Source organism: Scatophagus argus, chromosome 13 (genome assembly GCF_020382885.2).
Source record: "Scatophagus argus isolate fScaArg1 chromosome 13, fScaArg1.pri, whole genome shotgun sequence".
NCBI classification, from domain to species: domain Eukaryota; kingdom Metazoa; phylum Chordata; class Actinopteri; family Scatophagidae; genus Scatophagus; species Scatophagus argus.
Window position 1 is genome coordinate 4,266,821 of NC_058505.1, and position 14,481 is coordinate 4,281,301.

General features: G+C 44.6%; 1 protein-coding gene across 2 annotated transcripts in view; it reads right to left on the reverse strand.

Moving 5' to 3' along the window:
* tesk2 (testis associated actin remodelling kinase 2) overlaps positions 1-14,481 on the reverse strand; it is a 35,582-nt gene that overhangs the window by 7,809 nt on the left and 13,292 nt on the right. For both annotated transcript variants that reach the window (XM_046408637.1, XM_046408635.1), the window contains exons 6-10: positions 10,984-11,130; positions 9,640-9,722; positions 8,221-8,305; positions 7,882-7,965; positions 6,178-6,264 (exon numbers count right to left, since the gene is read on the reverse strand). In XM_046408637.1, the coding sequence (XP_046264593.1) occupies positions 6,178-6,264; positions 7,882-7,965; positions 8,221-8,305; positions 9,640-9,722; positions 10,984-11,130 (486 nt within the window). The remainder of the gene's footprint in view (positions 1-6,177; positions 6,265-7,881; positions 7,966-8,220; positions 8,306-9,639; positions 9,723-10,983; positions 11,131-14,481) is intronic.

Here is a 14,481-nt window from a genome sequence, read left to right on the forward strand (position 1 = left end):
CGGGCCTCTGATGGCAAAGAATCTTCTCAATGCATTAATACAGCTTGTGGCATCCATTGACTCTATGACTTCAATGTGTACCCCCCTAGTGTTCATACATGTGAACAGAATGGCCCACCTTTTGCTCTGCGCTGCACCTCCTCGAGTGCGTCGGGTCATCACTGTCCACGGTCCAAATACGTCCAGCCCTACGTATGTGAAGGGTGGGGAGGTGTCGAGCCGCTCTGGAGGGAGGTCAGCCATTTTCTGCACTTCCAGCTTCCCTCTGAGCTTACGGCATGTCACACAATGATGAAGTGTTGAACTCACCAGTTTCTTGCCACCGACAATCCACAGTCCAGCTGCTCTGATAGCCCCTTCTGTGAACTGTCGCCCCTGGTGTTTCACTTCAGCATGATAGTGTTCTACAAGCAGCTTGGTTACATGGCTATGCTTAGGGAGGATGATTGGGTGTTTTACCTCAGTGTCAAGAGAAGCATGTCTGAGACGGCCTCCGACCCGGAGCAGACCGTCGCTCAGGTAGGGGTCAAGGGTCAAGAGCTGACTCGAGCTAGAGACTTCTCTGTTTGCTTGAAGAGCAGCGTATTCATCTGGATATGCATCTCTCTGAACAGTCTCTAGTATGAGCCTCTTTGCTGCCGCACGCTCCTCAGGAGTGCGAGGCCCACTGCACTGATGCCAGCCTTTGCATGTGTGCTGTGGTGTGTCTGTTGTGCCTGGCTTGTGTGAACGCACCTGATGTTTCAAGTAGGAAACGGCTCTCAGCAGGGACTTCCATGTGGAAAAGCGCTGGAATCTCTCAGAGGTAAGTCTCTTAGTTTCGAGGTGGGTAGCTAGAGCAGTCACTTGTGGTCTAACTTCCACATCTGTTTCAGGACCTATCACCTCAAAGTGCTCACGTTTCTCCATCTCTGGAGGCTTGTAGAGGAAGTCGGGCCCTTTAAACCACATCGTGTCCATGAGCTGTGATGCTGCTACAGATCTGGTGGCTAAGTCCGCTGGGTTCTGTTCTGAAGGGACGTAATGCCACTGATCTGGGGACGTTGTCTGGCGTATACGATGCACACGATTGTGCACGTACACATAGAAGCGCTTTGAGTCATTAAAGATGTATCCGAGGACCACCTTGCTGTCGCAGTAGAATTTAACAGCATCTGGCTTGAAGTCCAGTTCGTCTAATATCAGCTCTGCCATCTCAGTCGCCAGAACAGCTCCACAGAGTTCGAGGCGTGGGATTGTGGGTTCTGGCTGTGGCGACAGCTTAGCCTTTCCCAGCACAAATCCAACCTCCCAATGGCCCTCTTCAGTGACAGCCCTCAAGTAGGCTACTGCCCCTATAGCCCAGTTCGAGGCATCAGAAAAAAGGACAGCTCTCGTAGCAACAGCCTGCCTCTGATGGTCACTGGCGCTGCCAGACCCAGGGGATCAAAGATGCTGTTAATGACTGACAGCACCCCACGCCGGGTGTAAGGCTTGTCTGCGACGGCGACCTTGAAGGTGAACATGTCTGTGCTGATGTCCCAGCATAGGCCTAAGCTCCTCTGTGCAGGCAGGGTCTCGTCGTCTAGGCCTAAGTCTTTGATGCCTGTGGCCAGTTCTTCAGGCTCGAAGGCTTTCATCACAGCGACACTGTTTGAGGCAATTTTGTGCAGTTTCAAGTTGGACTCTGCGAGTGATGCACATGTTCGCTTCATCAGGTCAATAGCTGCTGACTCTGTGGGCAGGGAGACTAGCCCATCGTCCACGTAGAAGTGTCTATCGACAAACTGCTTAGTGTCTGCGCCATACTTTGACTCACCTCTCTGAGCAGCTCGTCGCAGGCCGTACATGGCAACCGCCGGGGACGGGCTATTGCCAAAGACATGCACACGCATGCGATATTCTTGAATTTCCTTTGAGAAGTCATTGTCTTCATGCCACAGGAATCTCAGATAGTCTCTGTGGTCATGTCGCACCAGGAATCCATAAAACATTTGTTGGATATCTGCAGTGACTGCGGTGAGGTCCTTCCTAAACCGTATCAGCACGCCCAGGAGAGAATTGTTTAGGTCGGGGCCTGTGAGCAGCACTGAGTTGAGGGAGACACCATGCTGTTGGGCGCTTGAGTCAAACACGACTCGTATCTGCCCTGGCTTTTGAGGATGGTACACCCCGAAAATGGGCAGGTACCAGCATTCCTGTTTCTCTTGGATGGGCGGTGCCCTCTCTGCATGCTTGTTCTCGAACAGCTTTTCCATGAAGGAGGAGAACTGCTGCTTCATCTCAGCATTCTTGTTCAGCGTGCGTTTCAAAGAACTGAGGCGGGACAGAGCTTGCTCTCTGTTGTTGGGGAGCGGCGGACGAGGAGACTTGAATGGCAACGGAGCTACCCAATTACTCTCTTTGTCCTGATGGACTTCTTTTCCCATAATGTTCAAAAACAGTTCATCTTCAAACGACATAGCACTCTTATTGTCATTGTCTGTTCTTTGGAAAACTGTGAGCCCGAGCTGTTCTTCGGCTGGCTTAGACTTTGACATGTGTGCAGAGTGGCCATACCTGTGCTCCCCGCCGTAGCTCAGTCTCTCTTTCACATAGATGCTATTGTTGCAAGGAGTGAGAAGTGACGGACGTCCATTCTGAAGAATGTGGGTTCTGAAGGTGTTCACAGTTGGCTTGTGAGCGTTGTCGAGACACACTTCGCCTATTATCACCCAGCCTAAATCTAGACGCTGGGCAAAGGGTGCGTCGTGGGGCCCGCTGACTTGCTCTCTCACCTTGTGCACACGTATCATGTCTCTCCCTAGCAGGATCATCATCTGAGCGTCAGGATCCAGTTTGGGAATGTGCGGAGCGATGTGTCTGAGGTGAGGGTGTGCGAGGGCGACCTCTGGTGTCGGGATTTCAGACTTGTTGGTCAATATCTCGTTGCACTCGATGAGTGGCGGAAGATCAAGGCACACACCTCCATTCACTGCTTCAATTTGAAAGCCAACTGCTTTTCTTCCGGTCATCTCAGTCGTGCCGGCGCATGTTCTCATCAGATACGGAGACAGACTGCTGTTGACCCCAAACAGCTGGAAAAATTCAGAGCGTGCTAAGGAGCGGTTACTTTGATCGTCGAGTATGACATATATCTTGATGGCGAGCTCTGGTTGACCTTGAGGGAAGACGCGTGTCAGACACACCTTTGAGCAGGACCGCGGGAGACTGCTTAGGCCGCAGACCTTGGTGCACTGCGATCTCACTTCCAGGGCGGAACTGGCTGGCTGTGCTTCTCCACCTGGTTGGACAGACGACGGAGGCGGTGGCTGAGAGGTGTCGGGATGCATTGCGGAGCAGTGTCTTTCACTCTCACACTCACCGCATTTCAGTGTCGTCTGGCAGTCCTTGGCGAGGTGGTTTAGGGCACAGCATTTATAACAGCGTTTATGTTCTTTGAGAATGTCTTTGCGTTCCTGCAATGTTTTCATTCTGAATGACCTACATTTTTCTAATGGATGCGTTTTCTTGTGCACCGGGCAATATCGAGCTGGATCAATGTCTTTCTTTTCAGTGTCTGTGGCGCTTGTGGTGTCTGCGTCAACGGTGGCAGACACGTCTGTCTTGTGCACAGATACAGCTGTCTTGAACCCACTTTGCTTTAATGGAGTTTTCTCACCTTTGCTGTATGGCTGGCTGTTGCTTGACAGGGCGAAACTTGGGTCATTGCGGACTCTAGCCTGGATGTTGATGAAGTCCACAAAGAACGAAAAGGGAGGAAAAGTTACTCTGTGCTGCTCTTTGAAGCGGGAGCCTGTGTTGAGCCATTTTTCCTGCAGACCAGGAGGCAACTTCTCAACTATGGGCTTTATCCCACGAGGCGTATCGAGGTAGGCCAGTCCGGGGAGGTAGCCGTCGTCCTTAGCTGCCAGCAGCTCCATAAGGAGATCACTGAGCTCTCTCAGTTTCACATTGTCTTTGGCAGACAGACGGGGAAAGCTATCTAGTCTTTTGAACAGGGCGTTCTCTACCATCTCTGGTGTGCCGTAGCATTCCTGCAGTCTCTGCCAAGACAGATGGAGAGCAGCTCTGGGGTTAGTGACATGAACAGCTCGAATCCTTTTCACATGCTCTGATGACTCTTTACCCAGCCACTTCACGAGGAGGTCCAACTCTTCACTGTAGGTGAGCCCCAAGCCCTGTGTTGCATTGACGAATGACGAATGCCATGCTCTGAAGTTCTCTGGTGAGTCGTCGAACTTGGTAAGGCCAGTGGTCACTAATTCTCTGCGTGCTAGGAACTTGGCGAAGTCCATCATGGGTGGAGAGTCGGGGCGAAGAGGAGGAGACTGATCATGTTGTCTGTGCGGAATGTGTGACGGTTTTGAGGTGGGGGACTGTTCAGCTGCATGTGCGGGCTTGTGTGCTGAGGGTCTGAAGTCTGTGAGTGGGGGTTTTACCGCTACAGTTCCAGGTGCTGACTGACATGGAGGACTATTCACCGTGTGCTGCATTTCATGGTGATTCAGTAAGGCAGAAGACTGTACGCTAATCTGTGACTGACATTGCACATACTCTTCAGTGCGCTGTCGAATCACTTGTGGCGAAACCACACTTCTTAGACTTTGTACATCTTCATTCCCCATAGCTACAGCTGCTTCTAAGATTTCAGCTTCGACCCGCGCTGCCTCTGCTTCCCTTTCATACGCCAACGCCTCCAAATCTGCTTCTAATGCAGCCTTTTGTAGATCTAGCTTAGCTCGTTGCTTTTTCATTTCTAACTGTCGCTTAGCATAACTTGCCTTGGTGAGCGCTGCTTCAGCTGTGGCCCGAGCTTTGGCGGCAGCCTCCATGACAGAAGACCTTGAAGAGGACGAGCGTTTTGAGCTGGCTCTTGAGTGGACCGAAGGCTTTGGAGACGATGAACGTCGTGGTGGGCTTGCTTCAGGCTTAGTTTCATCTCTGGTTTTCGATTCTGACGCCATGTTGGAGTTCTTGTGTTATCCGTTGCACCCACGCTGGTTGTCTTTTTACTGTACTGTTCCTATCTGTGTGTAAGCTACGTGCGTGAACACAGACTCCACAGCAAGCCAAACTCGTTTTCAACGAGCCAGGAAGCGAGCGCCTTGCTCCTTTTATTTTCCAGTGTAGCAGGTGAAAAGCGAGTAAAAAGACATTGCTGCCACGGGTGTGTGTGGAGTACAAAACTTGAAGAGCGAAATATCAGGAACATCACATTACTGACAGTGATAGCAACTGAAGTACTGCGTGAATCTTACATTCATTACGTTACATTACGTTCCAACCGGAGGCTCATGGGAACACTCAGATGTAAACAGAAACGTCATTCAAAATAAAAGCTCATCCTTTTCCTTACAAAATACAGGTCTCTTTTCTTTTGCAATAAACAGTATATCATAAAGAACCAAAGTTGTAGAAAACACCATTTAAATACATATTTCCTTTTCTTTATATTTCAACCTGAGGACAGAACAACTATTATTAACTAGGAAAAGACGCATGAGGGAGAATGATGATGGGAAAGAAATTACGGGGTGGGGGTTTGATGGTGGCGGATAAGGGAGACAAGGATGATAAAAATGAGACAAGGATGAGAGGGGATGGAGAGAGCCAATGAAGGATCAATCAGCAGGGTGCACCAAAATCTTTAAAGCACTCAATTATGGTTTGCAATTATGACAGAGAAAAAAAAATACAGTCCAGTCCAGTTATTATGATGTTAGCAAAACTAAACTCTCAACAATCTCATGACAAAAAGATCTATTTTGTTTGCTTTAATTTGCTTAATGTCCTAATTTCAATCGCTTCCCCAGTTAATCAATTTAATGACAAATTGAGCCGATCCTTCCAAGAAACTGATCCAGCTTTAAGTGAACAGAAGACCCCCTGGACAGTGAGCTTAATCAGATTATTCACGTAATCAGATTGCCCCTCTATTAATGAGCAAGGGAATAAGAGTTAATCAAGAAATTAAAAATAAGATAAATCTCTCTCTATCAGCACAGAGCAAAGTTTGTTGTAAACACCTTTTTGTAACAGATGCACTTAAACATGACCACCACGCACCAACTTTAACCAAAATGTGAGTTTGCTCTTCAGCTCTATCATGAGGAGGCAGGGATTGATACAAGACTGTAATATCTCAACTGACAGAGACCGAGACAGACAGATTGCAGAGGACTGTGGTGGACTCACATTGCAGCAGTTGAAAGCCAGCTGGAGGAAGTCAGGCGGACAGTCTCCAACCATGTGCTGGAACGTGTGATAGTCGAGGCCGAAGTTCTGGCCAGGAGGAGAAGAGAAGACAGAGTGATGAAGAGGTTTGGATACGTGAAAGCTAACAGGAAATTTGTTCTGAACGTGGGATAAAGACAGAAACAGACCGAGCTTCATCAGATGTTTGACATACTGCAACTCTCCTGCCAAAGCAGCTTCACGTCACACTAATCCCTCTGACATGCTCCTGCTGACTGCCAACTTACCAGGCAAGTTTAGTTCTATCAATCCACTGAGGTAAAGATTTCATTATGTAAATGATGTAAAGTACATGAAAACTAGATATGAGTCCCATCTTTGCTTATTAAATAATAATCAGACTTAAAACTACACTATACAGATAAAAGTATCCAGACACACCTCTTTATGGGGCTGTTTTACAGTGGTTTGGGCTCGGCCCCTGACTTCCAGTGAAGGGAAATCTTAATTCTTCAGCATACCAAGACATTTTGGACAATGCTATGCTTCCAGTTTTGTGGCAACAGTTTGTTGAAGGCCCTTTTCTATTCCAGCATGACTGTGGCCCAGTGCACAAAGCAAAGCTCCATAAAGACATGGTTGAATGAGTTTGGTGTGGAAGAACTTGACTGGCCCACACAGAGCCCTGACCTCAACCCCATCCAACACCTTTGGGATGAACTGGAACGGAGATTGTGAGCCAGGACTTTTGGTCCAACATCAGCGTCTGACCTCACAAATGCTCTACTGCATGAATGGGCAAAGATTTCCACAGAAACACTCCAACATGTTGTGGAAAACCTTCCCAGAAGAGTAGAAGCTCTTACAGCTGCAAAGCTGTCTGTGTATGTAGAATGAGACGTCATTTAAGTCCATTTTGGTGTAATGGTCAGGTGTCCCAATATTTTGGTCTTTATTGTGCATATAATAGAGGGCTGTATTTTATAGGCCAATCCAGAAGTTAGCATCACCCTGGTTCAATCCACAAAAAACAGTGGGATTTGGATTTTGGATTATTGCAGAAAAGAAGCTCTGTGACAAAAAAAAGTTTAGGATACTTACACCTTTTTTGAGCAAAATAATTACCACAAATGACCACCACGTGTATGATTTTTGAAATGTAAATGCATAAATAAAAAAAGTAATGTTAGGTCGTAAAGGTTGTTAACGTTCCTTGAAAACCTCTGTAGTCTCATTTAGCCACTTGTGAGGAACCGCATATCTTTAAGACACGGAAAAGCTTCAAAATTCATGAGTGGAGTATTTGCAAAATGTGAAAATCTCTTAGGCTTGTGCTGAGCATAGACCTTATTTCAGGCCAAAAACCCACTGACTTCAAGATGAGGGAGAAGGAAGTGCAAAAATGCTAACTAATTTCCAGGTTTTAGGACTCACTCGTGCAGCAGGTTCGATAAGCATCCCTTAAATTTAGTTATTTAAGAACTGTGAGCATCAAATGTACAGAGCATTGTTGTATAAAAAACAAAGCATATAAAAAGTGAGGACTTGTTGGTCCTCACTGGTAGATTACTTTAAGTTACTAATCAATCAATAATAAGTGATTAAAATTCTGTTACAGTTTTGCCAGAGTGGGACACCAACAGGCAGATGGAGCATTACAAGTTTGAAGGGTGGAGAAGAGTTGAGAAGGAGAAGAGCAGTCACCTCTGTGCGAGGAAGGAAGTCAGGGTCAGCCTGGACCCTCGCAATGATCTCACACAGGATTATACCATAGGAGAAAATGTCCGCCTGAAAAGAGACAGACACACATAAAGACATGCAGACACCAAAAAGCTTCCTCCTTGGTTTGCTATGTATCATTAGTGGTTTATTTCACGTCTTATTTTTTGCTGCTTTTATGATCACTTTTCTCCAGGTGTCTGCTTAAAACTCATCTAAGGGAATCATATTTGAGTTTACGTTCCACACCGTCGCAGCTCATACCAACATTTGGTATTAACTGCTGCAAAAGCAGAGGTCAGAGGTCCAAGTTGATGTCTTTACCTTCTCGTTGTAGAGTTCATCTCTCAGCACCTCTGGAGCCATCCAGAAAGGAGAACCGACCACTGAAAGCTTCACTTGTTCAGCACTACACACAAACAAACAAGCACATGCACACAATGTTTGACAGTAACCTAAAACATTGTGATGCATCTGGTTGAATAACATCATAAAATCACGAGGGCAGAGCAGACTCGATGTCAATATGTGTTGCTTTGAAACATGGAAGAAAACCCTGACCTGACCCTGGTCTTGTTGTGTGTAAATGAAGACTGGGCAATAGCAGTTTTCTATTACCACATTTGTGTGAAGATGAACTTGATAAAGTCAGTTTAAGTGCATTTGTGGAAACATGATTTTTTGTTTTTTTTTCAGTCGGCCTCTGTAATGTTAATAAGCACCTGCTGGATAAAAGAAGCTGATAAAGAGCATCAGTGCACCAGCATGCCAATATGCAAAATAAGCCTAATCTGCCCTGCCTGTTTCACTCAAAATGACCCTCTTACTCTGAGTGTACCCTCTAGTTAACTCAGATATGCAGCTTTAAATTGTCTTACCTTAAAATCAGTTTTTAAGAAGATTTCAGTGTATAATGAATCTTGCTCTCTAATCCTTTAAATTTAGTAGCTCTTGCTCTGTTTGGATCTAGACTGGGTGAAGTCAACCTTCTCACTTCGTTAAAAAAAAAACCAAGTGATGTTTACATACCCAGATACACATGCATAGATATACAAGATTATAGATATTTTAGAAAAGAGAAAACAACCCCCTCTTCCTACACTGTGCTACTGCAGCAATAAAAAACCCCTGAGGTGATAGTATCCTCATGTTATCAAATCATGAAAGCCTGCTGTTAATGCCCACGTTGGACATGTGCGTTACTAAATAATCCTGCCCCTGGCATGTGGAGGAGGAACACGCTTAAGTGAGAAAAAAACAGCTGTAACTAGGACAAAAACGGACAAAATGATGATGACATGCTGGAATAAACACTTTCTGAGCTGACATTTTCTGTGTTTAAAATACGATTTGACACTCTTTGTCTTGATGAACTTCAGTGGAGATTAAACTAGCCTTAAGATCCTAGCACAGTAATTTGGTGTTTTGGCTATCAAAAAGATTTTTGGTCATGAAGACTGATACAGCTTTAAAGCCGCATCTATCCATTTTTTGCCACTAGGGGGCAGATGAAACCTCAAAACAAGCCAAGACATACAAAGTTACTATGACATCACTGGATTATGAAGTTGTTATTGCAAACACACAAACAACTGGCTAGGTACTCAAGAAGCACAGAACATTATCATTCACTTAAAAACATTAAGTCCAACATTTCCTCTGCTTTTAGCTTTGGTTGTCATTTAATTACTAAAACAGGACTGGGATTTTTTTATGCAGAGCAGTAATCAGTAAACTGCTTACGGATTTGTGGGGATCTTTTCTGCCAGGCCAAAGTCTCCCACCACTGCCGAGTAGCCGTTGTCATCACATTTGATTAGACAGTTCTGTGAATACAGAAATAAACAATTTATAGCCAGACCACCACTTCCTCAATGAACATTAGCCTTCAATATAATTTCATTTTCTGCAAAACAGAAAAAGAGGAACAAACAGGGCATTTAAGTATGCAATTTTCAGTCTGGACTCTTCCTCTTCACCCCAAGAGGGAACTGTTTGTAAATCTACTGTTACCATTTGATGCAGTTCTATATTTACACTGTACAAAACAGCACATGCACTGCTGACATGATCTGCACAACCCAGTGTAGCACGACAGTCAAACAGATATTTGGGATCTACAGATACTGAGTCGAGCTACATGGTAAATGTTCACATACATATCACACCACTGGGCATAACCTGTGATACTACAATTCTCCACTACACTTCCTCCCTATACTGTGGATTAGCATGCTGTACCATGCAGCATCAGAATGTGTCATTGTGTTTACACGTCTTACGCTCTTCCTTGGCCTTTAGTCCTTGCACCACGTGGCACAAAATCTCATTGCTTTGCTCCTGAGCATTTCTTGCACTTGATGAATTTATGGCTTATGACACCATTATCATAAAAATAATTAAGTTAAAGTCGGTAAGGGAGAGTAATTATGACAAGTGCATGATAGGTTCACTGAAAAAAAACCCAAAGTTGTTTTGTTTCATGACTAAAGTAAGAGTCATTAGAAAACTGACTGTTAATCACCTAAATTTTTCCGCACAGATGACCACCTATAAGCGCACACGGGTGATTAATATGAGTTTACAGCAGAGTTCATACTTTCCCCTGTTCCCTGCCTCTTCCATGCCAACATGGCTCTCGGTCAAGTTGTAAAACTAGAAGCTGCCTGGTACAGATTATCACATCTGACTGTGACACCATGTTCTTCACAGAGAGGTTAACAGGTCTATGAGTACAACAGCAGATAAGTGTGTCAAGACACCTAACATCCCAACCATTTGTCTCTAACACAAATCTTAGATACAGCAGTTCCTTCACTGTCTGATTCTGCTCTATAAGACACTCAAAGCAACTAGTAACTGAATGTACGATATAAACAGCAACATATAAAGTCAAATGAAGATTCATGGGCTGTGCTGGTCTCTAACCCCAAAATACTACATACTGAAGATCCAATTTATCAAAGTAAATAACTAATGTTGACAAAAAGCCCCAATAAAATCATCTGGGACCGCAGCAAGGCCTGCAATTCTATTTTCAGCCGTGGTTTCTCTCCTCTTAACGACCAATTAACCTGTCTAACTAACCTTGGAGGTGAGGTCCCGGTGGAATATGCCTTTGGAGTGCAAGTAAGCCAGACCGCTGGCGATGTCACAAGCCAGTTTTACCCTCATGGGCCAACTTAGGTGTTTGTTGCTGTCTAGAAGCTGCTCCAGGTTTCCACCATTGATATACTGGAGAAAGACAAAGTGAGACAAGCAAATAAATAAGACGGCAAATATTAACAAAACAAACAGTGACACACAAGGAAAGGAACTATTCGACTTTACAGGAATGTGTATACAATTTCAAATAATTAAAAAAAACACTACCAGACTATAAAACAGAGCTGAAAAACCAATTGAAATTTAATTTCTAATATCTTGTTAGGTCCACAACATGGCGAACAACAACAAATGGGTGAATTATACAATAATAGATCACTGACATTAAGGGCTGCGTCTTACAACCAGTGTCATTACTGGTTTCCCACTGACACAGTTGTCGTTTCCACACACAGTTGTTTTGTAAGTGGCAAATGCACTTAGACTCATCTGTGCATCCACGGGCGTGTTGGCCTTATAATGAAGTGTGGTCAGGCGCACTGTTGGTGCATTGCTATCTTGAGGCAGCAGAAAGTGACTGACCAACAAAACCCTGGTCTGAAGTCAGTGGTGCAGAACACTGTTTTTGACAACATGCTGCCTTTCGGTGATGCCAGAATAAGACACTTTCACCGCAACCTCCTCTGCTGCCTGCTTCACCTCAGGGAAGCTTTTGGTGAATTCCTGCTGCTCCCCTAAATGATTTGATTGAACATTTTTACTCATGACTACATATCCATTTCCCTGGTAGAAAACCGGTGCACCTGGCTTTTTTAACGAATGACATTCTGTTTGGTTCAACTCATTCTGTGCCTAGATTGTGAAAGTGTACTAACTTGGACACACCCTAAAGGTGACAGATCATTTAAATCAGCCAGTAAGCTCCACGTCAAACAACTTTTCACATTAATCAAATAGGAGATGTCTTAACTCAGTTGGTGTGAATACTCCAATCATAGCAACATAATATTTTCTGCTGCCAGTCACAGAAACAGACTGGTTAGCTGGTTTGAACTAGATCACACAAACCAAACTGTCTGTTCAGCTGGCTCACAGGGAGGATGAGTGACAAGTGGGTTGTTTTCGGGTTACAGGAGGCCTGCCTACCAGCCTGGGGTCTTGCTGGTTTATCGACCAACTGGCTGAATAATATCCGGCTGGCAGCCTGTTCAACTAGCTGACAGAACTTGTAGTTTCCTACATGCACAAACGTGGACCAATGTGTCGGACCATTTTGCAGGCTAAAGGGTGGGCAGTCAAGAGGACAAATCAGCTCAGTGGGTTTAAAAGTATCCAGGGTCCTTCACAATGTCTGTCAGCTTTGATCCTAAGGAACTTCCCTGACCTGCCTTGCTGCTTGCATGCAAACACCCACACACGCACACACTAATCCCATGTCACATATCACGAACAACAATGGTCAACAGAACTGACATGGGATGAAGAGATGGGCTGGTTTAGTCATGGTTATTGGTATGACTACCATGCACAGAATTAGGACATTGAAGACAGTTGGTGAGGAGAAGAGGTCTTTAATTCTTTAATTCTTCATGCGATTGAATGAACTGGGCTTCTGGTGAGATTCAATCTAATCTTGGCACATTTTTCCAATAAATGCAAAATGGAATTTGTCTCGATGAGCCCTGAAAAGACAGTGATTTATCAATGAGTGGTCCTCCTACAAGAAACGTCCTTATTTCTCCTAAGCTGTGCGTGACTTTCCAGCTGAATGCTGCTTCACCACCCCAGTCCCACCACCTCCCCAGGCCACTTAAATTTGAAATAATGGCTGAAGATGAAGATGTGCGCCAAACTACTGCCTCATACAAGATCTACACCCTGCAACATTTAAGCCTAGTACAGTTATCCCAGGCCATTTATTCAGCGTCTATTTAAATTAATACCATATAGTTAAACTTTCATTAAAAAAATATTCCACGAGACATGAATTATCTTCATGTCTTTAGGATCCAGCAGCTCAAATAAAACATTTATCATCATTGCTCTATTAGAGTCAATCATTTATAGCCATTATTTTGAAATGCCAAATGCTTTAATGTCCCCCAAAGTCTGATCTTACACTATCAAATGTTCTCACACACACACACACACACTCTAATTCAAGATGTCATAGGATTACAGCATTTGTCCAACAAATTCCTCAGTAGCCGCAGAGTTCAACATCTGTTGTCTGCCTGGTTGAGGTTTGGGGGCAGAGGGATACAACAGGGGAAAACTCCTGGAGACAAGTAAAACTCAGACTAATCCAACTTCCTTCCTTTAAGATCTAGACAGGACCAAATGTATTCTCAGAATGCCAGAATATGTAGTGAATGCAAGACGAGTGCACCTGCGGTATCAACGAAAAGCAACTGAATCGAAGTCACACTCAAAAAAGCCTCTTTTCTACCATGGAATGTCCCCCCCCCCCGTAATTTGCTTTATCCTATTTGCAGAGTTGCTCATATATCACAGTAATTACTTGAGCCGTACATGCGCCTCGCCATGACCAAGTATACCAGAGTGCTAAGGAAACGAGAAACATACGTCTGTTTGCAACTGCCTGTGTCTCAGGTTAAAACCCCCGGAAAGACGCAAACAAAAGAATCCTTGTTTGGTGGTAGGAGCAGCTTCAAACAGCAGTATAATCCTGCCATGGGTCATGACTTACCATTAGCCCAGATTATGATTGCAGAAGCATTTCCCCTTAAGGTGCATTAGATTGAGATTCAGCAGTGACAAAACAAGGCCTGATGTTCCCGCAGCAGATGCCGCAACATTTGTCACACATTGTCAATTTATTGTGCGTTTTATTAAAGTTTCACCACATTAAAAGAATTTTCAAACATATTAAAAAAGGGAAATAGCAATAAATATCAAAATCACAGCAATAAAATGTTGATGTGCAGCTATCCCGCAGCTCACGACACAACAACTCACGGTGTTTTGGCTGCTTGTGGAGGACAAATATCCATCATAGTCCACCTGCATCTTCCCAACATCATATGTGTGATGTCACTTCCTCATCCCTGTACTGACAACCATCTGAATACATATATGCATGTTACATTGGGGGTTTGGCAGTTCAAGATGTCGTGACAATAGGTTACCTTTGAAGGGGAGGCGTGGTCCAAAAACTTTTAGAAATTATTCAAAAGCTAATTTTCAGTAAATGCTGAGAAAGTGCTTAATCAAACAGCTCTGTTTGTTTTGCTGTTGCCTGTGGATTCGCACGTGTGTGTGAATCAGAGACAGTGAGTTTCTCAAGGTGGCTTGGACCCATGCAGTAACTTAATTCTCCACTTCCTCCGAGTGTGGCCTCATAGAGGGGGTCAGGTAACAAAACAGCATGAGCTTGCTACCAGGGTCATTCAGTTTGATCCCGACACGACACAACAAGATGTGTTTACCCTGCAGCAGGAGTACACGACCTACCGCAGC